Source organism: Balaenoptera physalus, assembly GCF_965194825.1.
Source record: "Balaenoptera physalus genome assembly, chromosome: 6".
In the NCBI taxonomy this organism is placed as follows: domain Eukaryota; kingdom Metazoa; phylum Chordata; class Mammalia; order Artiodactyla; family Balaenopteridae; genus Balaenoptera; species Balaenoptera physalus.
In genome coordinates this window covers 91920974-91946958 of record NC_138885.1, presented here as the reverse complement: position 1 = coordinate 91946958, position 25985 = coordinate 91920974, and the positions used below count along the sequence as shown (strand labels likewise).

At 40.6% G+C, this 25985-nt stretch overlaps 1 protein-coding gene across 13 annotated transcripts in view; it reads right to left on the bottom strand.

Annotated features, from left to right (window-relative positions):
• CFLAR (CASP8 and FADD like apoptosis regulator) overlaps nt 1-25985 on the bottom strand; it is a 64468-nt gene that overhangs the window by 29701 nt on the left and 8782 nt on the right. For 7 of the 13 annotated variants that reach the window (XM_082467168.1, XM_082467173.1, XM_082467179.1 and 4 more), the window contains 7 exons: nt 17539-17950; nt 15313-15418; nt 13601-13736; nt 12657-12742; nt 9652-9709; nt 6603-6652; nt 5836-5917 (listed from right to left, as the gene is read on the bottom strand). In XM_082467168.1, the coding sequence (XP_082323294.1) occupies nt 5836-5917; nt 6603-6652; nt 9652-9709; nt 12657-12742; nt 13601-13736; nt 15313-15418; nt 17539-17900 (880 nt within the window). In that variant the 5' untranslated portion in view covers nt 17901-17950. Of the gene's footprint in view, nt 1-5835; nt 5918-6602; nt 6653-9651; nt 9710-11904; nt 12743-13600; nt 13737-15312; nt 15419-17538; nt 17951-25213; nt 25503-25551; nt 25605-25985 lie in introns of those variants that run through there. The other 6 variants (XM_082467170.1, XM_082467171.1, XM_082467169.1 and 3 more) reach the window with 4 other exon arrangements.

Genomic DNA, 25985 nt, shown 5'->3' with positions numbered 1-25985 from the left:
TGCTAGAAGAATCTAAGCCTTAGCCTGGTTAAAAGTACAGAAAAATCTTCAAGCTTTTCAGAAAGAGCAGGGAGAAAAGAGAGGAATAAACACGTCCTCTTAAAATCTGCAAACACCAGCTTTCATTCAGCAGCCTAAAAACCAGCCAGAGCCCTAGGTCAAGGTCCAGAGTCCAAGTGTCTGTGATGTGAGGCTTTCGCTTCTCGGCTCCAAACACAAGAGCAAAAGTCCAGTGCTATGTCAGGGCACCTCGAAGCAGGGCCCCGCACAGGTCTAGCTTTGCTAGGTCTCTGACACAGGTGACGCAACACCAAGGACACCAAGCACAAAGCCACTGAACTATTAGCCTCAAAACCTTACGTCTCCATGTCTGCCCCAAGAAGAGGTTACTGACTTCTCCAAGGATTCTTCTCAAGAATGAGCCACCAAACAATAACCTTATAACCTTATCTTTGTTCACAATGTGGCTCTGAGGCCAGACTCTACTTCATGGCCTCCATACCTGCTTCACAAAGGGCCAAGCAAGGTGGGTTTTTTTGTTTTTGTTTTTAATTTGAAAAACTAATGTGTCCAAACTTTAATATGAACTTATTTCTTTTTGCTTCAGTACTCTACCAAACTTATCTTTTACTGCAGTAACATGATTTGGTGTATCAACCATACCATTCACTGCTTTTTATATTTAAGTTATTTTTTTTAACCTCTTTATTGGAGTATAATTGCTTTACATTTTTGTGTTAGTTTCTGCTGTATAACAAAGTGAATCAGCTCTACGTATACATATATCCCATATCCCCTCCCTCTTGCGTCTCCCTCCCACCCTCCCTATCCCACCCCTCTAGGTGGTCTCAAAGCACCAAGCTGATCTCCCTGTGCTATGCAGCTGCTTCCCACTAGCGATCTATTTTACATTTGGTAGTGTATATATGTCAATGCTACTCTCTCACTTAGTCCCAGCTTACCCTTCCCCCTCCCTATGTCCTCAAGTCCATTCTCTATGTCTGTGTCTTTATTCCTGTCCTGCCCCTAGGTTCTTCAGAACCATGTTTTTTTTTTTTTTAGATTCCATATATATGTGTTAGCATACAGTATTTGTTTTTCTTAGTTCCCCGACCAGGGATCAAACCCACATCCCCTGCATTGGAAGGCAGATTCTTTACCACTGGGCAACCAGGGAAGTCCCAAGCATGGTGTTCTGCAATAGTAGGGGTGCAATAAACATTTATGGGATAAAGGAAGAATAAATCTGTAAAGGTTTGGGGAAATTACATACTCTTTGGATAAAAGTCTGATTTTTTTTTGAGGACAGGAGAAGATAGGTATAAGAGAGTCTTCTAAATTCTACAGGTACAAAGGAATGGTTTTAGAAACACCAAGACCAGTAGAGCTTACTCCTTCATTCATTCACCCAACAAATATTTACTGAGCTCCCACGTACCAGGCACGGTTCCAGGTTCTGGAGACACATAGGGAAAGCTCCCCACCTGCATGGAACTTACAGCAAAGTAGCTAAAAGCAGAGGCTTTGCAGTCAAGCTTTCAAATCCCAGCTCTATTACTTAACTAGAGAAGTTAGAAAGGAAGTTTATTGTGCTCTGCTTGCTCACCTTGAAAATGGGGATAATAGTACCTATCTTGCAGTAATATTTATGAAAATTAAGTGAGAATCCCTGTAAAGGAATTAGCAAAGCACCTGACACATAGTATATTTTTAATAAATTTTACACCCTGGGACTTCCCTGGGTTCAATGGTTAAGAATCTGCCTGCCAATGCAAGGGACATGGGTTCGATCCCTGGTCCAGGAAGATCCCACATGCTGGGGAGCAACTAAACCCGTGCGCCACAACTACTGAGGCTGTGCTCTAGAGCCCGAGACCTACAACTACTGAGCCCGAGCACCACAACTACTGAAGACGGCGTGCCCTAGAGCCTGTGCTCCGCAACAAGAGAAGCCACCTCAATGAGAAGCCCACACGCCGCAACGAAGAGTAGCCCCCACTCACCACAACTAGAGAAAGCCCGCACGCAACGAAGACCCAACACAGCAAAAAAAAAAAAAATTTACACCCTGATCACTACCACCCTCAAGTTAGTCTTATCATATTATTGTTAGTTTTTTTCTTTTTTTTTTTTTTTTATGGGTTTGACAGAGTTAGATCCTTAGGAAGAGAGAACAATTAGTGGGCTGCTGAAATGGCCCTGAGCAAGAAGCTATGAAGAGGAAGAGAATTTGAGACAGTTTTTTAAAAAGGTGGTGAGGGGGGCGGTATTTACCAGCAATCCCACTCAGGAGAATTGAAAATATATGTCCACACAAAAACTTGTATTAGTCAACGTTCTCCAGAGAAAAGAACCAATAAGATAATACAGTGATATGTATAAGAAATTTATTACAGGAAGTGAGAGCCCTCGTTTCTAGTAATGATGTTTTTTGTTTTTTGTTTTTTAAGAAGAAAGCAGTTTCTTTTTTTTTTAATTTATCTATTTATTTTTGGCTGTGTTGGGTCTTCATTTCTGTGCGAGGGCTTTCTCTAGCTGTGGCAAGCGGAGGCCACTCTTCATCGCGGTGCGCGGGCCTCTCACTATCGCGGCCTCTCTTGTTGCGGAGCACAGGCTCCAGACGCGCAGGCTCAGTAATTGTGGCTCACGGGCCTAGTTGCTCCGCGGCATGTGGGATCTTCCCGGACCAGGGCTCGAACCCGTGTCCCCTGCATTGGCAGGCAGACTCTCAACCACTGCGCCACCAGGGAAGCCCTGTAATAATGTTTATTGCCAGACTCCTGCACGCCTCCCAAATGTTCAGCGTTAACCAAGTGAGAAAGTTAACTAGGGAAGAGACAAAGGAAACCCCACAGAATCATCTAGACGAACTGGGCTGTTAGGAAATGAAGAAATGAAAAGTGTTGCACATAATTAAGACTACTGTCAATCCAAGCAGGATTCCCAGCCCGGAGTCCTCAGAGAAAAATCGCTGGGAGGGGAATTGGAAAATGAAGTGCTGGAGGCCTAGAGCGGGAGTGTGAGAAGAAACTGTGTCTTCCACTTCACGTTAATTAATACTCTCCTGCCGTTCTGAGTCTCAGCTGGGTGTATAAATGGATTCAGGACCCATCAGCTGATAAAAGCCACAGCACAACAGAAGTAAGAGCGTGCTATCTGGTTTCTTTACCTGTCAGTTAGCCACCTGAGCCCAAGGGCGTTGTAGATGTGGCCTCAAGCCCAGTTATTTGTATTGTTCCCAGAGGCAGGGAGAGCTTGAATCAAGGAAGCAGACGTACAAATGCACCTCAGGCCAACACCTGTTCTTACCTCATCAAAGATGCCCCTGCTCCAGCTCCTAGAGATTCTGATTCTACGCTCCTTTCCATTTTTCTCTCCCATCAGGCCTTGCCACTCTCTTCCCTCCCTCCCCCTGGCATTTGTGTTCAGATTCTCTTTCTCTGTCAGGCCCACTCATACCATGACTAGTAGGAATAGTCTCCCCAGCTATCCACCTGCGTATGTCCCCAGAAGTTACCCCCTCTTGGGGTTACCCCTTCTATTCCAGTTAGCCCCAGGCTATGGGGACCTGCCCCACTCCCCTATGAGCCCAGAACAGGCCTCAGGACCCCAGTTCTCTGGTCTCTCACTTGTCTGGGTCAGGCTCCACGTACCAAGCACAAAGCCATGGCAAGTTCTAGCTCAGTGGTTTGCAACTAAAATTAAACAAACAAAATGTACAAATAACATTAACTGGCATTTAGTACGTGCTTACAGTGTGTGTGTCAGGCACTGCCCTAAGTTCTTTACAGGTAGGACTCACTCACTCCTCCCAACCTCCCTATGAGGTGGGTCCTGTTATTAACTCATTTTACAGAAGAAAAACTGAGCTACAGAGAGGCTAGAAAAACTGCCACAGGTAACAAGCTAGGCCATGGCAGAGCCATGATTCAAACCCACACAGTCGTATTCCAGGGCTCAACTCTGATCACAATCTTATAACACAGAAAAATACAAATATACACTCAGTCCCTGCCTAAAAGAGGCCTCTAACTCAGCAAGGGAAGCAGACAGTGGATTATAACCACAAATTCACAAGTCATGGCTTTATCTTTGTGATTCCCCTCATACAACAGATACACATCCTGCACCAAGTCCAGTTGGGAACTTCCTGCTAACGCATGAAGCAGAACTGATTACAACCAAAAGAGGAGGACAATTACACAGTCTCTTTTAAAGCAGGAAGTTACTCACTGAGAAAATATTTTCTCATTCTTCTGTGAATACTAATGGCTAAAACAGAAAGAACACATCTTGTACATCAACCACTCCTCAATTTAAGAAAAATTAAATAAAATAAATAAATAAAGGACACATCTATAGCTCAGGAGATAACATTTCTCACATCCAACCAAATATAGGCCATGAGAAAGTGAGATCATACCCGAAATCCTGGGAAATTCAGCCTAATATTTGCTAATTTGATCTTCTCTTGGATTCTCTTCCCATAAAACTCACCATGGTAACATTCTAAGTGAGCCTAGAAGACAGTTCTGACTCATTCTAAGAGAATGTTGAGAAGCTGGACAACTGTGGAAATAGAACGAGCAATCCTTTCAAGAAAGACATAGGGATTTCCCTGGTGGCGCTGCGGTTGAGAATCCGCCTGCCAGTGCCGGGGGGCACGGGTTCAAGGCCTGGTCCGGGAGGATCCCACATGCCGCAGAGCAATTGGGCCCGTGCGCCACAGCTACTGAGCCTGCGCTCTAGAGCCCACAAGCCACAACTACTGAAGCCTGTGCCTCTAGAGCCCGTGCTCCGCCACAAGAGAAGCCACCGCAATGAGAAGCCCACGCACCGCAACAAAGAGTAGCCCCCGCTCGCCGCAACTAGAGAAAGCCTGCGTGCAGCAACGAAGACCCAACGCAGCCAAAAATAAACAAATAAATTTATTTAAAATAAATAAATAAATTTTTTTTAAAAAAGAAAGAGATAAATAATTAAACCAAATGTTATTGTACTTATCTAGGCTCTTCTCGTTCTCTTTTGAAGCACCATCAGTGACTAATTTAGTTCGAGTCAGACATCCAACAACTGAGCAAAAGAATCGATTCAGATCCAAAGAAAGGTGACACACAGGTAGTACACACTCAGGCCAATAACCAAAGTCCAGGGTGACAGAACTAAGGGACACATTGCCTCTAAGGGAACACAAATTTATCCTATTTTTAATGTTCCCCAGAAAAGCTTTCAGAGTCTATCTAGGTGAAATGATGGGGTATCTGATAATACTGAAGCCCAGAACACTTTCCATTTTAAACCCCCCTTTGGATCCCAGGACTCCTCCCTGCCACAGCAGCCAGCATGGAAAGACAAGACTGAAGCTCACCAACTTTCACAAAGTTTGCCTTTGTGCCAGAGACAACGCTATGTGTTCCCCCAACCTCCTTTCATTTTCCTCCTGACACACAACTTGTCTCCTGTGGTTGGATGGGGCACATGAGTTCTAACCAAAGGAATGAGGGTGGAAATGATGCATATCACTTTCAGGCCTGTCCCTAAAGTCTCTTGTGAGACCTTCCACTCGCTTCCTTCATCCACCAGCCAGATATAGAGGATCCTGAGGAAAACTCCAAGCCCTCCGATGATGAGCACATGCAACAAAGCACTACAGTACCACCCGCACCAGACTGCAACATGAGTGAGAAACTACCCTTCATGTGTGAAACCACATTTTGGCACAGGTTTGTTACAGCAGCTAGTGTGGATCACTCGATGAATACAGCTTGTGTGTGCCGTGATCTCACTGTGGTCTCACTGTGGGAGCATCAGTTCATCTGGAAAATTCACACCTACCTGTGTCATTGCCAATGCAATCAATTATCAGGCAGATGCCCAGGGGCTTGCTCTGCATCTTATATCTCTCTTCCAGTACATGCTGGAAAGGAAAGCAGGGATTGTTAAAGACCCTAAACATTGTTCTTTTCCTCAAGGTTCCACCCATATGATCTTTTCTTTTGGATTTCCTTAAATTTCCTTTTGGCAGGTGAGTCACTCAATAGACACAGGCTGAAGTCATCACAGCTGACATTTCCCTTCAATATCAACAAGCTACTTCAGTTTCTATTTAATTTTAATAAAAATTGCAGTCTCTTTACGCATGTCGTAGCTTTGTGGGATAAAGATAATTTAAAACACAGAGAAAAGATGGGTCATATGTTTCCACAGTAACCTGAGATTGTACAAGTGATATCTTTCCAAACCAATACAAAAGGAGGCCTTTCTATTATGGAGAAGAGGTATCAGCATAGAAAAAGTCAGACCAAGTCAAGGTTCAGTGTCACTGCTTACTTATATATTCAGCAATCACTCAGCTAGGAAGAGAAATGCCACTTTGGAATTTTCCTGCATTCCAAAGTTCACTAATGCAATCCACTTGAACATCTTTCTCTTTGCTACATCCAAGGTTCCCCTTTAGAACAGAAGAGTTCTCAGAATAGCACACCCTCAGCATCCTATTGTTACAAAGAATTCTTAATGGACAGATATTTTTAAAGCCATCAGTGTTCTCCACAGATACTGTGCTTGCAATACAATACCAAATCAGATCATTTGTTCTGTACCTGAGGTAAAAATGCTTCTGATTCCTGAATGGATGTCTTCACTGGTTCTCCTGGGGGATGAGAGAGAAATCATTTACAAAGCTGAAGGAGAACTAGCCCTAAACCTAGTTCCTGCAGGCTGCGTTTCTTTATGTCACACCATTTTTCTTTCCCTATTTTCTTCCGCCTACTGTCTTTTCTTTCCCCAGCTATACTCAGCCCCAAGCTTCTAACCTCACACTGAAAAACCTAACTGATAAGAAAACACAAGTCCCCATGCTAAACAGGGGTTATGTAGAAAAACTGCTTAAATAGAAGTATAAGAAGGCTCTCCCTTGCCCTTCTCCAGGTAAGGACCCAGTGACTGGTGAGGTTTTAACCTGATAGGGAGAATTTAATAAATTAACCACCCAACAATATCAATAGCTTTACTGCATGTGCTGAAATTGTGCACAATGCCTCAAGGGAACGACCTTAGAGACACAGAGAAGGGAAAGCTTTTGTGGGTTTGCCACTTATAGAACAGATGGCCATGTTTTCTTAGTCCAGTGATATTGAGAGATCATAAAATAAAATGTCAATGGTAAGATAGGGGACAGTGGGCTTAGCAAATATAGATGAACCTAGAGCAACCTCTGTAGATAAAAAAATGACTTCACTAGTCCCAGGGAGGTGGAAAAACCACCAGTTTTGAAGCCATAAAGGGCTAGCTGAAACCCTAGCACCATCACTAACAAGTCCTGTGATCTTGGGCAAGTTTCTGAAGTCGCAGGGTGTGTTGGGTTTTGTTTTGTCTTGTTTTGTTTTTTAATCTCAGAGATGAGCATCTAATTTATGACTGCTGCAAAAATGAGAAATAATGTCTAAAGACAGGCAAAGAAAATGCCAATATTTGGTAAGGTTTGGGGGAAATGAGCACTTTCAAATGGTAATGCTGTATAAGTTGAAACAGTCTTTTTAAAGGACAATTAGCAATACCTTTAAACCAACATTCTGCTTCTAGAAGTTTATCCTAAGGAAATAATAGAGCGCATGTGCAAAAATGTCAAGGAGATGTACTGAAGGACTGTTTGTAATGGCCCTAAGCTAGAAAGAAACTAAAAGCCTACCAACACGAAACTGGTTAAATAAATTATGATACCTACAATGGAATACTACACAATGTTAAAAAGGATACGAGAAATCTTTATGTATTTGACATGAAAAGATATGCAGGATGTATTAAGTGAAAAATAGATTACTGAATAATATTATAATATGGAGCCAACGTACTTAAAAATTTTACATGTGTTTGTGTGCGTATACCTACATATACTTACTAGAGGTACACAGATCAAACATTAATAGTGGTTATGTCTGATACTCAGAATTAAGAGGAAATTTCACTTTATCTTTTTGTATTTTAGCAATCATGGCTTAACAGAATTAAAAAAACACACAAAATAATATAGTAATATGTCCATCTCAGTTCAGGGCACTTAGCACTTACTAAGAGTGCTTAATAAATTGTACTTATCATCATCATCATCCAATTGAAATCTATTTGGAAGTCCAAAATAATATGAATACTTGGTTTGATTATTTTAAACTTCTATTAGATTAAGGTCAAGTTATCAGGATGCTTTTCTCTTTTACTAGCAAATGAACCACATCCAGGCAAAAGCAGGCAACTAGCTCTCCTAAGGATCCGCAGGGCTGTTGGGAGCCTCACTTACCTCACCTGTTTAATTACCATCAAGGATAAACCTGCCATCAGGGAGCCCAATGGAAAAAACACTGATTATTATTATTATTTTTTATTATTATTATTTTTGGCTGTGTTGGGTCTTCGTTTCTGTGCGAGGGCTTTCTCTAGTTGTGGCAAGCGGGGGCCACTCTTCATCGCGGTGCGCGGGCCTCTCACTATCGCGGCCTCTCGTTGGGGAGCACAGGCTCCAGACGCGCAGGCTCAGTAGTTGTGGCTCACGGGCCCAGTTGCTCCGCGGCATGTGGGATCTTCCCAGACCAGGGCTCGAACCCGTGTCTCCTGCATTGGCAGGCAGATTCTCAACCACTGCGCCACCAGGGAAGCCCAACACTGATTATTTTAAATTCCTATCCAAATCTACCAGGTCTCCCATTTTAAACAGCTAATTCTCACCACCTCACCAGTGTTTTAAGAAACATACTGTCACCTCAGAAATTAATTTGCTCCTCAACAGCTTTTGCTGGAGAGCTGACTTTTACATAGGGAATGCTGGGCATGAGCTGCTCCATCTGGCTGAGCAGGGCAGAAGGCTTGCAGGTGCACACAGACAGCATGTCGGCTGAGTCATGAGGTGTTGCCATATAGGGGAGGTTTCCATCAGGCCACTGCCCTGCTCTCTACATTCAGGATCGCCCCTGCACACAAGTTCCAAGCTCCTCAGGGAAGACTGAGTCCTCCTTACCTGTCTATGCAGCCCCACGTCCGGGAGTTCTTAAGTACTACACTAAGAGACTGAGTCTCAGCCCTCACTTCAAGGAGGACTCAAGACAAGCAAAAAATACACTTCTTGAAAATGTTGGGATCAAGTGCTGATGTTTTAAGAGCGATGAGAGGGATCTTAAATCCCTTAAATCTTATGGTTGAAATGACTAGGTTTTTTTTTTTTCTTCCTTTCTTTGTAGGGGTGGGGAATGTCATCTGTACAGTATCTAGATTTATTAAATGGGCTATAAAACAATATCTTAGTAACCTTTCTTCTTCCTGCTGCTAGATATTTGGTTTAACATGGCTCATTAACATGGCTAGATTAATGTTTAACATGACCTGGTTATAGTTCTATTTCAGGTATAAATGTTATATCTCTTAAAAAATATAGTCAAGATGATGAAGCTGATGAAGTAAGAGGTGTTTAAACTCAAATAAGCTAATTTGATGGATAACTAGAAATGCCAATGAATACATTTTAAGAGTTTAACTGTTTTTTATTTTGAGAACTTAATTAAAATATGTAGATAAAAGAAAGGCAACTCTAAAAATGCAACATTCTGCACTTGAATTATCAATCATTTATAAAGAATAAATATAAAGAAAAGCTGGTCTTACTCTGAATGTCAGGTTGTCCCATCATGAGTCTGTGTTCTTTACTCCTCCCATTCTGGAGCTTCAAATATAAAAAATAAGGTCACACTCCCGGTTCATTTTTCAGAGACATTATATTACACCTCTTTAAATATCTCAATAGGATTCTTACCCAGGAAAAAATAAAAATATCACATTAACTGTTAAATTATCTAAAGAAGGCTAGCAAGAGCCATTAACTACATAAATCCATATTCTATGGCCAAAGTAGCAATTTAAAGTGACAATACAATGAATGTGTAAATATGCTCAACTAGCATTTAGAATATGGTATAGGAGAGTTGCTACAATAGCTCCAAGTTAGAACAAGCTGTTGGAACATGCAATTGACATTCAACCTGATCTTTAACGCAGAGGCAAGGTACAGTATGGTTAAGAGTGGGAGTGGGATTCTGCCACTTACTAGCTATGTAACTTTGAGCAAGTTCTTTAACTATATGTCTGTTTCTTTATCTTCAAAATGAGGATAATAATAGTACTTACCTTATAATTTTTTTGGAGATTAAATGTACACAAAGCACTCAGCACAGTGCCTTTTAAGCACACGGAAGTGCTTAATAAATGTCCAGTTATTATTTTTCTATAATGCCTAGCTACACACAAGCCACATGTGGGAGTGGTTCTTGAAAATTAGCTACCCTTTCTGAGGGCCAGAATGGGATGAATCAGAGAATGAAAGATTGAACAGACCCTTTCTCTTCTCAGATGACAGGTCCTGTGTAAGGTACACATAGCACACACTGTCAACCATCTGATACGCTCAGCTTTCAAATGACAGTTCTCCTCTGAAGCTATCCTAGCCAAAAGAGAGAAGTACACTATTTATTAAGCTGTGTCTGTAGCTAAGTCTGTGCATCTAAATGAAAGAAAAACATATAAGTTGCTTTTATCACTAATAACCAATGACTTAGCCAGAGGATAATGATATTAGACAGAATTTGGAACCCCACATAGGTGTGCATTCACTTTTACATACTATTAAAGAGATATAACATCAAATCAAAGCTAGATTTATTGCAGATAAATACAAAAAGCATTATATTACAGAGTCACAACTTTTTTTTTTGGCTGCACAGCACGGCTTGAGGGATCTTAGTTCCCCAACCAGGGATCAAGCCCGTGCCCTCTGCAGTGGAAGCATGGAGTCCTAACCACTGGACCGCCAAGGAATTCCCACAACGTCTTTATTCTATAGTATGTTGGTATCATGTGTTATTTTGCAGCCTTGTATGAGTTAACATCCAGGTATTCAGTTCCCAAATCTTGTGAGCAATTCACTGAATCCATATGCCACAGTGCCTGCTAACTAAATGAGTGAATGATCAGGGTCACAGATTAATATAGGAAATTTAAAGAAAAATTTACACACAGAGCATGTGGGTTCCTAATAGGCTATATGGACAGTGAATACAATTACTTGCATTAACAGAATAGAAAGACAATAACAAAAACATGGCAGGCTTTTAACTAAGAATGACAGTATAATTTATGTTAGATAGACAATAGCAGAGAAAGCCCAGAAAATCTGGATCTGAATCCTAAATCAGTTTTCTCTCATGATTTGGTATCATAGAGATTCAGAAGGACAAGAAAAGCATATTTAATTCTTGACAAAAATGACAGATATATCTAAGCTATGACACGATACCATGTAGTTTATTAAACACACCATGGTGTAGAGGAAGGAGTATGGACTGGCCCAGGTCTGGCGGTAGGTAGAGGTGGGCAGTCACTTAATGTTCCTTAGGCCTAAATGTCCTTACTTATTTAATGAGGGTGTTGGACAGTATAATGCTTACCATCCATCTGAGCTCTGAAATTCTATTGCTTAGTGGCATCTCTTACAGATTATATTCTCCACAAAACTATTTTTATTACAGGTATAGTCAATATGTTCATCACATACTTTTATGAAAGTGCTTATGATTTAATCACAGATTATAAACTGTGGTCTAAGTCCTGACTACAAATTCCACATATCCTTATATGGAATGAGGATGAGGATGAGATTACACTAAGGTTAACTTCTCAAGATAAAAGATTAACCAAAGCACAGTTCTCATGATAACCTTGCACCACTGACTAACACAACAACCAGAAGTGACTACATATTATTTACGGTCACAAATCAATCACTCAGTAACATCACTCAATAACAAAAACACTTTTGTTGAAATCATTAAAATAAGCTCAATGAAAAGCAAAGGCACAGAGAGGTAAATACAAGGATATTTATTTTGAAGTATTGTTTTATAACAAAAGATTGGGAATAATCTAAAAGTCCACATATACAAGAAAAGGCTAAACATATTGATACATCTAGAAAGTGAAACTATGTTCAATCATTAAAAACGATTAAATAAAGGCAGTCCCGTATGATTCATGTGAAACAATTTCCAAGAATTCTCAGATCAGGAAGTGGGCATAGTGTGCTACCATTTGTACAGAAGAAAAAAATACAAATTAAATATGATATTTGCAAAGACTATCTCTGGATAGAAGAAAATGGTTACCAATAGCTGCCTCTGGGGAAAGGAACTGGGGTAAGAGGAAATATACTTTAAAAATTCTTTTAGCACATTTTGAATTCTTTGTCCATGGGCATGTCCTACCTATTTTTACTTAAGAAGCTAAATTTTCAAAGGAACAAGTGAACAATGAAAAAAATGTTTGTATATGTAGATACACACACAGGAAAACAAAAAGACTAGAAGGGAATAACTGTTAACATGGAGGTGATTTATTTTCTTCCCTTTATATATATTTCTCTGTATTTTCCAAATTATTTCAATGAACACATGTTAGCTTTGAAATTATAAGAATTTATACATATTTTAAAACAAATGCACATTTCTGTCACAATTTTTTTCAGATATTAAACAAAGTACATGCTGGGAGAATATGTACATTTTTATCAAAGTTCTGAAACTGTTTCATGCTGGGATTCCACACATTTGCTCCAGACTCACCCTTAGGTTATATGAAGGATCCTTAATACTCAAGTTTGGCAGAGATGCCTGGAGAGCATTTACGTAATTCGTTTCCACTCCTTGAGCTGCAAGCAGAAGACAGGCTCTGAGTTAAGATTTACAAATTATCATCAAATGAATCCTCAACAGTGGCTCAGTTCAGGGTCAATCATGATCTTTCAAAATACCCTAAACTTTCCAGCCACCTTACTGAATTCAAAATATCAGATCAGATGACTCTTCTATCAATGTCATTAAGAACAGACTAAAAATGCTACTCCTGTTCTTGATCTTGAATCAGCCATTGTGGGGGGGGGGGCAGGGCTGTGTGTAGATCCCTGAGTATCAGCCATGCCCTGTGGTGGTAGTAGACTGCTAGCAGAGCCCACGCTGACTGTGAGTCTAAAAGACAACAGGTAGGGGTGCCATGAGAGAGAAGGCCAGGGTGAGCTGGTCCCCTTTATGGGAGGAGGGGTTCTCAGCAGAAAAGATGCCCTTTTGCATGAGGAGGTTTTGTGCAACTGGAGACATATGCAGGGCAGTTATAGGACCCCAGTGATAGGATATCATCCCAAGTCAGGCCAAACTCTGGAGCAAGGCAGCAGGGCTCAGCATAGACTCAAAAGCCCTGAGTGCCCACAGCGCCACCAGCCAGTACAGAAAATGGGGGTGCAGACACTTTCCTGAAGACCAGAATGTTAAGAGCTGCTTGGCAGCATTTTGCAGAAGGCCAAGACTCTGTGGTCAGGGGTGCTGGGTGATGAAGTTAGCAGATAGGGGGTATGGAGGATATAAAGGGTTCTGATCTCTAGCCACAGGCTGGTGGGAGCTGTGGACCTTCGGGTTCTGTTCCATCCACCCGTCCAACACACGGATCTCTACCAATGAAACCCACTATGCACAGATACTTCCTTAGGCCACAGAGAGGCCAAAATGCTGCTCACCAGACTGCTTGTATTTCTGGATTTTTGTCTTCAGGTCTATTCTGTGGATGTTCCTTAGGCATTTTTCTAATAAATCCAAGTGATCTGGAGCAACCAGGTTTAGCTTCTCCAGTTCAATCACAAGATCCAAGAAACTCTATGAGAACCACCAACAAGAAACAAATGTAAGTAGGGCTGACTATTAGGCCTCATATGCAAACCTCAGGCTGTGTAATTTATTAGAGCAAGAAAATGTGACCAGAGGAGCCCTTTCAGTGACCTTCAGTGATCCTAAACCAGACCTCTCTGTTTTATAGTCCCTCCAAAGCCATGAGCAAATTACACTCCCTCCTGGAATTTACTCAGAAAAGAGGTAAGTCTTCGGGGGGCCAACCTGTACCTAGGTTGGGGATAGATACATGGGCCATTTGTGTCATGAAGGATTGAGAGAGCAGGCCTGAAAATAAAATCCTCCCAAGTTCATTCTCTTCCCAAAAGCCAGGCTGGTGTTATACTGAAAAACTCGTGAGGGCTTTACTGAAAAAAGGAAGTGAGAAGGTAGCTGGGGAAACGTTTTTACTAGAAAAATTCTAATGATACAGTTTTGAAGTCCCTAAAATATTTTAATCAATGCTGGAAATTCCAACTCATTCTGACACAGCAGACATGAGGTGGCAAAATTACAAGGTTAGGGTATTTTGCTACTCATTCACCCTGGACCACAGGGATTGTGAAAGAACTATATTTCTGAAATAGGCACTGCTTTTGGTGTTATTTCCTTTCTGTTTAACATTTGGTTACTAATGTGCTATCTTTATTTTTAAATTAGTAACGATAATTAAATCTACATAAATGATTGGGAAATAAGTTGATTAGGGGACACCAAAAAAGGACTTATATTTTTTCATTTTCCTTCCCATTTTGCATTTGATGGTGGGGGCATACAGTCACCCTATATTCCCAAATTTCAGAAATGAAACAACAATCATTAAGGAACATGAGGAAATTCTTAAGCAATGATTTACCAGAGTCCTCAGAAGCAGGTCCTTGGTGGACATACTGTCACATACTAGAGACCCGAGCTTTTCCTGGCCTGTCCATAGGTCAGAAGTACCATATAAGGCCAGCTGGAATTTATATACTTTTCCAGCAATCACAGCATCCCTGAGATCTTCACCCCTACCTCATTTTCAACCCCAAATCTGTACTTTTGCCATTCCCTGGATACATCAGTCTCAAGGACCTTCCCCTGCCCAGCTCCCCTGCAGCCTAATGACTCCACACTGATCCTGAGCTGGCTGAGGAGAAATAGATGACAGTCAGAGAGCAAGATGGGAGTGGACCGGCATTTCCTCCTGTTTCTACTCAGCATGAGCAGAAGGGACTCCCTAACCCTCCCAGATGATCTGTCAAACCAGGGAGAGAAGCTGATATATAAGCCAGGCCTATGAATTTTACACAAATAAAGGATAAAATACAAGGATGAAAGAAACACCCAGGGCCACACCAGCCGATATCACTCTACTGCCTCTCAATTTATGAACCAATTTTCTTCCCATCAATGTTACTATGAAAAAAAAAAACCCATACCCTTCTCCCTTCCCACCTTCACCCCCGACTTGGGGGTGACTTGCTTAAGTGCCTGTTTCCCTCTCTTCACACCATAGACAGCACCCCTCCAACTTCCGACAGGCTCTTGGAAACATGAACCAAGAAAAAGAAAGAAAACTCACCTTATCCTTGGCTATCTTGCCTCGGCCCATATAATCTCTCATGAGGAATATTAATGAGGACACATCAGATTTATCCAAACCCTCACCGATCTCCATCAACAGCACCCTGTAAACCAGACAAGTTTCTTTAGTAAATTCAGAGACCAGTCCTAGTGAGAACACCAAGAGCCTAGGCCTCCTCTATGCCAATAATTGGTTAAAAGACTAATTCTTGCCCCCATTTGAATGTGCCCCCAAGAAAACAGAAAGCTTAGATCACCCCAGGAGGAGATCTTAAGGGAAGTCAAAAAGCAAATTTATCCTTTCCCCAGTTTTCAATAGGAGATGGTACCTCTTTTTTACAACTGCTATGAAAAGAACAAGAGAATAAAAACTTCCCCAAAGAATCCCCTAGCTCCCCCAGAAGTTATAATGAAATAAATGAAGAACCTAAATGACTAAGACGAAAGACGTAAATAGAATTCAAAGTGATCTTGTCTTCTCTGTTTAACAAACCCCCAGTGATACTGACGCTGCTAATCCAGGGACAATACTTTGAGTCACAAGATTGTGAAGCAAAGTAACACCTGGGCTATCCTGGCCCGCGCCCGAACTCAAAGGTTAAAAGGCATCTAGATCCCGGGGATTGTGACTGTAAATATCTCTGTCTAGAAAGCCCCTCCTGACTTAGCCACCTCTGTTCCAGCTGGAGTTACCATCATGCTTTATCAGGGTTCCCAAGGACACCTCATGATTGTCATTACTACCTTAACATTGTCATCATTACTTAGAAGCCTGTTTTCCCAATTAGACTCTAATATTCTTGAGGATGGAAGATTCTTCATTCGTTTTGCTTTAGTGCTTACCAAACACCTGGCATAAGTCAACCCACAATAAAGCCCACTCAACAGAAGAATAAATGAATCTAGCACTCCCGGGCCTCTCTACTCAGAGGCCCAAAGGAACCACCTCCATTCACCACAGCAAGGAAACAAGAGAGGGAGAGACTCCCCTGACTTATTCACAAAAACCCAGTCAGTGCCTCCCGAAAAGTTTTAAGAAGATTATAACATCGTGATGGTTGGAGAGGTGGAAGATGATCAAGAATAACAGCAACAATAATAATAAACCCTTATATTTGTAGAGTGCTGCCCAGTTTTAAAAAGTACTTCACATAATTTAAAATAATAATAATAATTTTTAAAAAGTACTTCACATACTAAATTATCACAATCGATCCTTACAAACACACTTGTGAAATCAGATATTATTATTTTTAGCTTCACAAGTAGAAAAACGAAGGCCCAACTGATGTCAGTGGCTGGCTCAGCCTACGTGGCTTGTAACTGACAGTTCTGAGGCTTCAAACAGGCCTTTAGACCTCAAATCTCATATACGTTCCAAGGGCCACACTGCTTGCAACTCTCTTTAATATAGTTTTTAATCATGTACATCACCTCCAAATATATATTATCGATATAACTAAAGGCTGGTGGTCTGGAGAAAAAGGAATCACTGATTTAAGGTTACATATTATCGTTCTTTCCCCAGAAACGCAGCCTTTCCGCTGGTTTCTGTGCTCCTCTGAACCGCCAAGAGAATATTATGTGAACAGGAGGAAGGAACAACTCAAAGGCTGTCTGAACCAGAGGGGACTCCAGTGGCCGTTCCTCTCTGAACCGAAGGGGGTCTAGAGACGGTTAATTGAAGAAATGTCCAATCTGGGCTCCCCAGAGCCTTCGGGAGCAGGGACCTCACAGAAAGCAAGCCCACCCCACTAATTTCCTCAGCAGGGGAAAGACCGGAGGGGGTTCAGGAAGGATCACAGAGCTCTACAAAGGTCAGGAAGATTGCTGTCACGCTTGTTATTTCCTTTCTCAGTAACCGGAAATTACCAGGCTCTGACATCACAGGCTAGCAAAGAACACAGCAGGTCTCACAATCAGAGAGGCCTGCAAGAGTACTAGCTCTTAGTCACTAGTCTCTCTCTCATTCTACGCATCAGGCAAACACATGCCATCCATCCCTTCCACTTTCATTCTGATCTTCTACCCAATTACTTTACGCAGACATGTCCTAAGAATTCAGAGTTCAGAGCAATGAAGTAACATCGATATGGCAAGAGGATCAGTGGGTAGAGAAAGTAATGAGGCTGCTTTTCTTACTGTCCTCATTTCTGTGATTCTGAAGTCTAGACCTCCTCCCTCCCTCCCACCAGTCCAGCCTCAGGAGGGGCTGATGAATTACCTATAGTCCGAAATAAGATGTGGGTGCCTGTGCAGGAGGGCCTCCGCTGTCGGTCTGTCCATCTTCAAGACCCTCTTGAGCAAGTCAAACCGCCTTACTCTGTAGAGCAGCTCAGCCAAGCTCACAGAAGACAGCTTTCCTCTCTCTCTTAAAACATCCAGAAGGTCCCTGACATTAAGTGGAACCACATCTGCAGCAACGTCTCGGCACAGAAAAAGAAGCATCTCCTTCTCATCTTCATCAAGTGCTTCTTCCACCTGATGGATGACCTCAGCAGACATCCTGTACAGTGTCATTCCAAGGAACAGCAGTAAGAAAAGTCTAGTCCAGTCAACAGAAGGCCATGAAGCTACCGATTGCATTGCTGATGGTTTTCTTCATTTCTTTCAGAATCCTTTCCAATGGAGGAGTTCTGTGGTTAAAAGGGAATTTTTTAAAATCCTCCTATCAAAGTAACTTATGCCTAAAATTCTAGGTATAGGCTCTTCCTTTCTTGCTGATCTCTCTAATCTAGCAGACTAAATTCATATTGTTAAGTCTACAGAAAGCGATCCTCTCAGTAGACAAAGAGACTGACCCAAAATTCAAGACGGACAAAGAAGATAACCTACATTTTAAAGGAAATGAGACCAGAGACAAATTACTTCCAAAAAATCCCATGTGCTTTATCAGAACTTATCAGAATGTAAAGTGTGGTAAGGGGGAAATCACTGCTTGGGATTTAATGACGAAGTGGCAAATGATTGACCTTGGTTGGGGGCAGAGGAAAAGCCCAATGACTAAGCTGCTTTCTGGATAAGAGAAACTGACGTCACAGGGGTTAACTCCTTTTCGGTGACCTCCCGGTAGGCTTGAACAAATACAAATCTTAGCAAAGGGGACCCTCTGCAAAGTGTCAAAAGTGATGGGAGAAAACAGGTTTCTGTCCCTTTTTTCCCATCCCTTTTTTCCAGTTGTTCTCCTACTTTGAAACCCTTCATTCACACCTGCTGCCATCCTCCCAAAACCCAGGCCCTTTACACAGCATCATCATGAATGCTCATAGGACCTGCCACCATGGCTGAACTTAGGCCTTGTCAAGTTTTGATCACCTCTTTGGACCTTGAGCCCCTTGGAAGAGTCAGAAGTCTGCACTCACAACACACTGCTGGACAGCAATTATCACTAGAGTTCCTGATGGTATCAGTGGAAGGAAGGAGGTTGAGCAGATCTGCAGAAAGATCTGGGAATTGGGTGGGAACGGTGGGGAGTTCATGCCATGGGTGTATTCTTAACTTCTTGCATTGGAACTCAACCTATTTTCTTTCAAAATTTAAGTTGCAAATGGGGGTCACTCTCTACTCTAAAGTTTCATAGCTATATTGTATGTTAAATAAGCTCTTATGTTCTAGGAGAGTACCCTATCTGTTTCTATCAGACAGCATTTCAGTTTAAAAGCTAATCTTAGCAAAAGATAACTGGAAAACAACCTAACTGTAAGTTGCTAACTGTTGCTACATATTTGTGTACAAGCATATTTATGTATTTATCTAGCAGGATTTACTCAAAGGAACACTGAATTTATTTTATTTATTTATATACAATCTCAGTTCACAAAAGATGAGGCATCTTACAATAAAAACATGTAAGTAGAAAAAAAATTTATATGAGAACAAGGGGGAAAAAAATTAGGTTAGAAAGTCAAAATGAGGTGGAGGGATAAAGAATACAATGCAAATATGCAGGCCAGAAAGACCTAAACAGATTTTAGTAGACCTTGAATTTGTCCCGAGCTTCCTGCCAGTCAAAGCAGAAAGGGATATAGGGGATGTTAAACAGCTCTTGCTGTCAAAAATAAGAAAAATTGGGCTTCCCTGGTGGTGCAGTGGTTAAGAATCCGCCTGCCAATGCAGGAGACACGGGTTCGAGCCCTGGTCTGGGAAGATCCCACATGCCGCGGAGCAACTAAGACCGTGCGCCACAACTACTGAGCCTGTGCTCTAGAGCCAGTGAGCCACAACTGCTGAAGCCCGCACGCCTAGAGCCCGCGCTCTGCAACAAGAGAGGCCACCGCAATGAGAAGCCCGCGCACCGCAACGAAGAGTAGCCCCCGCTCACCGCAGCTAGAGAAAGCCCGTGTACAGCAACAAAGACCCAACGCAGCCAATAAATAAATTAATTAATTAATTAATTATTTTTAAAAAAAGAAAAATTGAAAGATTCTTAGAGGAAGCATAATTTCCCTAGAGTTCCAGAGTTCCCCATCAATGAAAATATTAGTGAGTACTTTAGCGTCTGAAGTTAACAAAATTACATTTATTTTAAATTTTGGTTTTTAAAAATTTAAAATATTTGACTTTAAAATAAATCCATTCATTCATACCTTTCACACTGGCCTTCCCCCCAATAGTCTAAATGGGTGAGTTCTTAATAAAAACAGACATTTTAGTTAATGTAGACTTGTTAAAAAGTATTGGCGTGTCTATGCCAATCCCATGCCCATTCAACCAAGCCTCACTTAAACACGGCCATTCTAAATAACTGGAGAAATGAAATTTAATAAATGATTGTTTACTGAAAGTAGAAGAACTGGTACTCAGACTACTTTATTATTATTTTTTTAATCTGAAAGCTCAATACTAATTTTATGTGTTCTGCAGAGCCTAAATATGTACTCCACTCACAGGCTAACAGGACTTTAACCTAACCACTAGTTTCCATAAAAGAAGGTCAAGTTATTTTTCTATTCACTGAAAGTCACAATTTTGTTAGTTGCTGTTATTATAAATTAACCTGTAAAATACTTATACACACTAGAAAGTATAAAATAAGTAAACACAGGAAGAAATGAGATGTTATCTACATTCACCAAACATACCTGAAAAAGAACCAGAGCTACTAGAAATGAAATGTTCAATTCCCTCTTTTTAAAAAGAGTAACAAACTTTTGTAATTCATAATTATCAGTGATATAATCATGCCATCAAGAGTTAACAAAATTAGATAATGTTTTAAAAAATATTATCTGCTCAGTTCATTTCCTCCAGCCATTACACCCAGGGCTGCTTTCTGCCAGTCACACACAATCAGTCAGCAAGAGGACAGGCATGCTGTCTTCCCTCTGTACTAACAGAGGTATAGTTTGGCAGTAAAATCCAAATTACTTGGTGGTAGCATCTGGCATAGTCAAAGAAAATATCAAAAGGAAAACTACAGATCCTGTGTTGACCCAGGCCAACCAGATGCAGCAAAATACCAGTGCTTATATGTTGGGGTGGTGTTGGAGACAGTTAATTGGGACTAGAGGTGATAGGCACTTGAGAGAGGGGAGCATGAAAGGAAGAAGTAGGGTTACAGTCCAAATAATCACTACTTCGTTGGGGTTTCTTTTAAGCCCAAACCAAGAAATTAACATAAAAATTATTCTCAGACTAGGAAGCCCATAGGGGTCTTCTTTTTTTTTTTTTTGAATACAAATTTTTTGGGGGGGTGCTTTTTAACATTTCAGGCACCATAAATAGCAAAAAATAAATATTGCAAAAAAATACAAAAAGATTTAAAATATATAATTTACATATAACCATCATGTAAGTATATGTCTTCGTTACATACATTTTATTCATAATTTTGTTTATAGCTTTATTTTATTATCTATTACGGTTCCAGTAATATGTTATATCCTTTATAAAAGCCTTGCAATATTTTTACTAGAAGTCAAGCCCATAAGGTCTTGAGAGGCAAACTCCAAACCACCCTATAAGGTCAACTTCCCAACCCAGGGGATATGAAACATCCATTCTGCTGGAGGTGAGCTCATGATTAAAAATCACCATGCATAAACATAAAAATCACCACGACAGTAGACAAAACAAAACTCACATCCTAGGAACCTACATCTGAAAGAGTTTAAAATAAGCATCTTAAAAGTTTCAAGGGACTTCCCTGGTGGCACAGTGGTTAAGAATCTGCCTGCCAATACAGGGGACACAGGTTCAATCCCTGGTCCGGGAAGAACCCACACGCTGCAGAGCACCTGAGCCCATGCGCCACAACAACTGAGACTGCGCTCTAGAGCCTGTGAGCCACAACTGCTGAGCCCGTGTGCCACAACTACTGAAGCCCACACACTTAGAGCTCATGCTCCCAACAAGAGAAATCACCGCAATGAGAAGCCCGTGCACCACAACGAAGAGTAGCCCCCGCTTGCCGCAGCTAGAGAAAGCCCACGCGCAGCAACAAAGACCCAATGCAGCCAAAAAAATAAACTAAAAAAAAAAAAATTTCAGGACTTCCCTGGTGGCGCAGTGGTTAAGAATCCGCCCGCCAATGCCGGGGACATGGGTTCGAACCCTGGTCCGGGAAGATTCCACATGCCGCGGAACAACTAGGCCCGTGCGCCACAACTATTGAGCCTGTGCTCTAGAGCCTGCAAAGGGGAGCCCCGTGCCACAATTACTGAAGACTACGCGCCTAGAGCCTGTGCTCCACAACAAGAGAAGCCACCACAATGAGAAGCCCACACACCACAACAAAAAGTAGCCCCCCTCGACTCAACAAGAGAAAAGCCCACACGCAGCAACGAAGACCCAATGCAGCCAAAAATAAATAAATTTATTTAAAAAAAGAAAAAAAGAAATTTCAAGAAGATAAGGGCAATTTCTGAAATGTGACAGGCCAAATCAATGGTTCTTAATCAGGGGCAATTTTGCCCCTCAGGGGACATTTGACAATTTTTGGTTAAATTTGAGATATTTTTGGTCATCATAACCAGGTGGTGCTACTGGCATCTAGAGAACAGAAGCTAGGTATGCTGCTGAACATTACACAATGCATATTCCCCTCAACAAAGAATTATCCAACCCTAAATGGCAATAGTGCCAAAATTGAGAAACCCTGCGCTAGACAATCTGAAAAAGAAAAATGGCTATAATACACACTGAAATGCTAAATAAAACATTAAAAACATTTGCTCAAATATATAGTTGAGCATTTTAAAAAGTAAGTAAGGAGGGCAAAAAGAAAAAACAGCTCAAAACCACAGTGTTGGTTCTCTAAGATTTGCAATATACAATAGCATTAAAACAGAAAACATGTAGGAATGATTCTAACAAAGATATGCAAGACATTAACAGGAAAAAAAACTATAAAATATTATTGGAAAGACATTAATAAAGATCTAGATAAATGGAGAGCTTTACCTTGCTCATGAATAGGGAGATTCAATATGATAAAGACATGAGTTCTCTAAAAACGATGCTCTATGGATTAAAAGCAAGGGACTTATGAGGCAGCAATTTATAAATAGTTCAATAGTAATTATGAGAAAAAGAGAAAAGTCCACTGCAAATATTATACTTAATGGTGACATGTTAGAAGCATTCCTTTAAAACTGAGGCTCAAGACAAGTATATGTATGATCATCCCTTCTATTCAACATTGTACTAGAGGACAGAGCTTAGCACTAAAATAAGATAAAAAGGTTAGTTAGAGTATAAGCATCGGAACCAAAGAAACAACTATCATTCTTCACATGCAATAAGATTTTCTACTTGGATAGGAAATCCAAGTATACCAACAGACAAAATGTTAGAATTCATAAGAGGTTAAGGTTTTGAGATATATGATTAATAAATAAAAGTCAATTACATCTCTGTACATTAGCAAAAAACAGGAAGAAAATGTGTATTTCAAAGAAAAAAAGATACTATTTACAACAGCAACAAAACCTGTAAGGTATACAGAATAAACCTAACAAAAGATACACGAGACATTAAAGAATAAATTATAAAACTTTACTGAAGACTTCAGTTAAGACAGATAATTGAAGAAATGTACAATAATCATGGACAGAAGACTCACTATCATCAAGATATCAATTCTCAAATGAATTTATAAATTTAAGCCCAATCAAAAATCCAAATCCAAAAACTTTTGCCATGGACTGTGGCAAGCTAATTTTGAACTGATATGAAGGAGAAAGGCCAAGAATAACCAGTATAAGCTTTAAGACCAACCAGTTGGAGGAAGTTGCCTTAGCAGATATCAAGACTTAATACAAATGTATAGTAATATGACAAGAAATAGATAATAAAACAACCAATACACAGATGAGAGCTCAGAAATTAATCCACACACAGATGTCTAGGGTGGTCCTGTAAATCAACAGGGAAAGGACATTAATGTCCAGAAATAGTGCTGAGAAAACTGGTTATCCATACATATAGAGAGGATAAACTGGGATCCTTTCCTCACACCATTTACAAGTCAGTTCCACATGTACTAAAGTCCTGGACATAAAATTTCTAGAAGAGATTCTCCAAGAATATTATTATAACCTACAATTACAAAAATGATTTTGTAAGACATAAAAAGCATACATCTTTTTAAAAATGAAAAAAAGATAAAGAGCAGACTCAGAAGACAAACGCATCATACTTAATTAACAAAGAACTAGTATCTACAATGTAGAAAGCATTTCTGCAAATCAATAAGCGTAAGACAAGCAACTCAAGGGAAGAATAGGCAATAGGTAGTTCCCAGAAAAAAAGAAAACTCCAAACAGCCATAAACCATATGAAAAGATATTCAAACCAAAACAGTATTCAGAGAAATGCAAATTTAAACTACAGTGAGATATTATTTCACATTGGCCAAATGCTAGTATCTGTTACCAAATGCCAGAGAAAATACAGTGAAATATGAAATGTTTTACATTGCTGGAGGAATTATAAACTGATATAGCCACTTTGAAGAACAATTTGGCAATACCTGGTAAAGATGAAAGCACTCATTACACCATGACATGAAAATTTCATTCCTAAGTGAATATCCTTTTAAAACTCTTAGACAGATATACCAAGACATGTACATAATGTTCCAAGCAGCAGTGAATGGTATAGCAAAATAATGGAAACCACTTAAAAGTCTACCAAGAAGAGATTGAATAAAATATCACAGTCCTTTGATGAAATACTATACAGCCCTGAAAATGAAAAACCATGAATGAATCTCACAAACAAACAAAAAACAAAACAACAAAACAAATATTTTTGCTGAGGCAAAAAGTTGCTAAAGCATGCATACCATATAATTAATTTACATTAAGGTCCTAAATGTTAATAATAACACCATATATTGTTTAGGGATGTGTGTGTGTGTGTGTGTGTGTGTGTGTGTGTGTATACTGAAAATATTAAAAGGGATTAACAGAATGTGACTAGATAAAAATACAGAGGGGAAATGACTGAATTTGTAACATTTTACTTCATAAACTCGGCAACAGGTATATAGATAGTAAAATAAATATACTTCTGACCACAGTACAATAAAATTAGAAAACGATAATTAGCCAAAAGGAAACCCTGTAAGTTTTTGAACTGAAAAAGGCATTTCTCTCTCTCTCTTCTGCACTCAGCATTTACAGTCCAGTTAACAAGTACTACATAAAAAAAACAACCAGAGTATGCCATATAGAAACTATCTCACAGCATTCAAGATGCTTTTAGAGTTTTTTGATGTATATATAGACAATCCTTAGAACAAGAAAGCCTAGAGGCATCCCAAAGTTATCGTCAAAAAGAACAAGTCAGATTTTATTTAACATGGTTCAAAAGATAGGGTAGAAGGAGTGGGGAGGGGGATGGCAGGTAGAATAAGTTCTTTAGAGTCTGGTGAAAGCATAGTGCCCACCACTTACCAGCCCCATTCTGCCTGAACTTCCTAGTTCAGCACCACACACCTCCTCTGAAGTCAATGGCTTCACCTCACTCAGGGACAAAGGAGCTGTCCAAGCCCAATTCTTTCTCTTTCCTGCTTTCAAACACCCAGTCCTCCAGATTGACCACTATTTCTGTTAGTGTCCTTTCACTCCCACTGCCTTCCCTAACTGGGGGAAACTGGCAGCTATGTGTGTTTAGAAAGTTTAAGGAATTCCCCTGTTCTTGTACCCCCTCACTGGCAAATTGTAATTTAATGACTGTCTCTCCTTTTCCACACCCACGCAGAATTTCCACAATGGTACAAACTGTCCCCCACCTTCAGAGCCAGAGCAGTTCCAGTTTCATTTCTCTAGTAGTTGCCAGTGATCACTGAAAACACCAAACAAAGCAGATGTAAGTCACCAGGGTTCATTTCCACTGGCTAATGGAAAGGGTGTCAGGTGCTAGAAGCAGAAACCACTTGTTATTTTGAGTAGAAATACATTGAAGTAGGTGCTTACAAAACTGCTGTAAGGGCTGGAGAAATGGGCCCTTGAGTGAGCTTCTGAGAAAGACTCCCAGGGCTCCCAGAAAGACCTTGTCTCAGCCAAGGCAGCAAGGAAGCAGGAGGCCATCACCGGTAGCACAGAGCTCAAGAACACCTCGGGCAGTGACCCCGAGATCAGAGGGCCAACTGCCACCCCATCTGTCTCCACTCCTCCAAAGCTGGTGACTGGACTTCATAATGCTGCTGCCCAAATCCCCACGTCA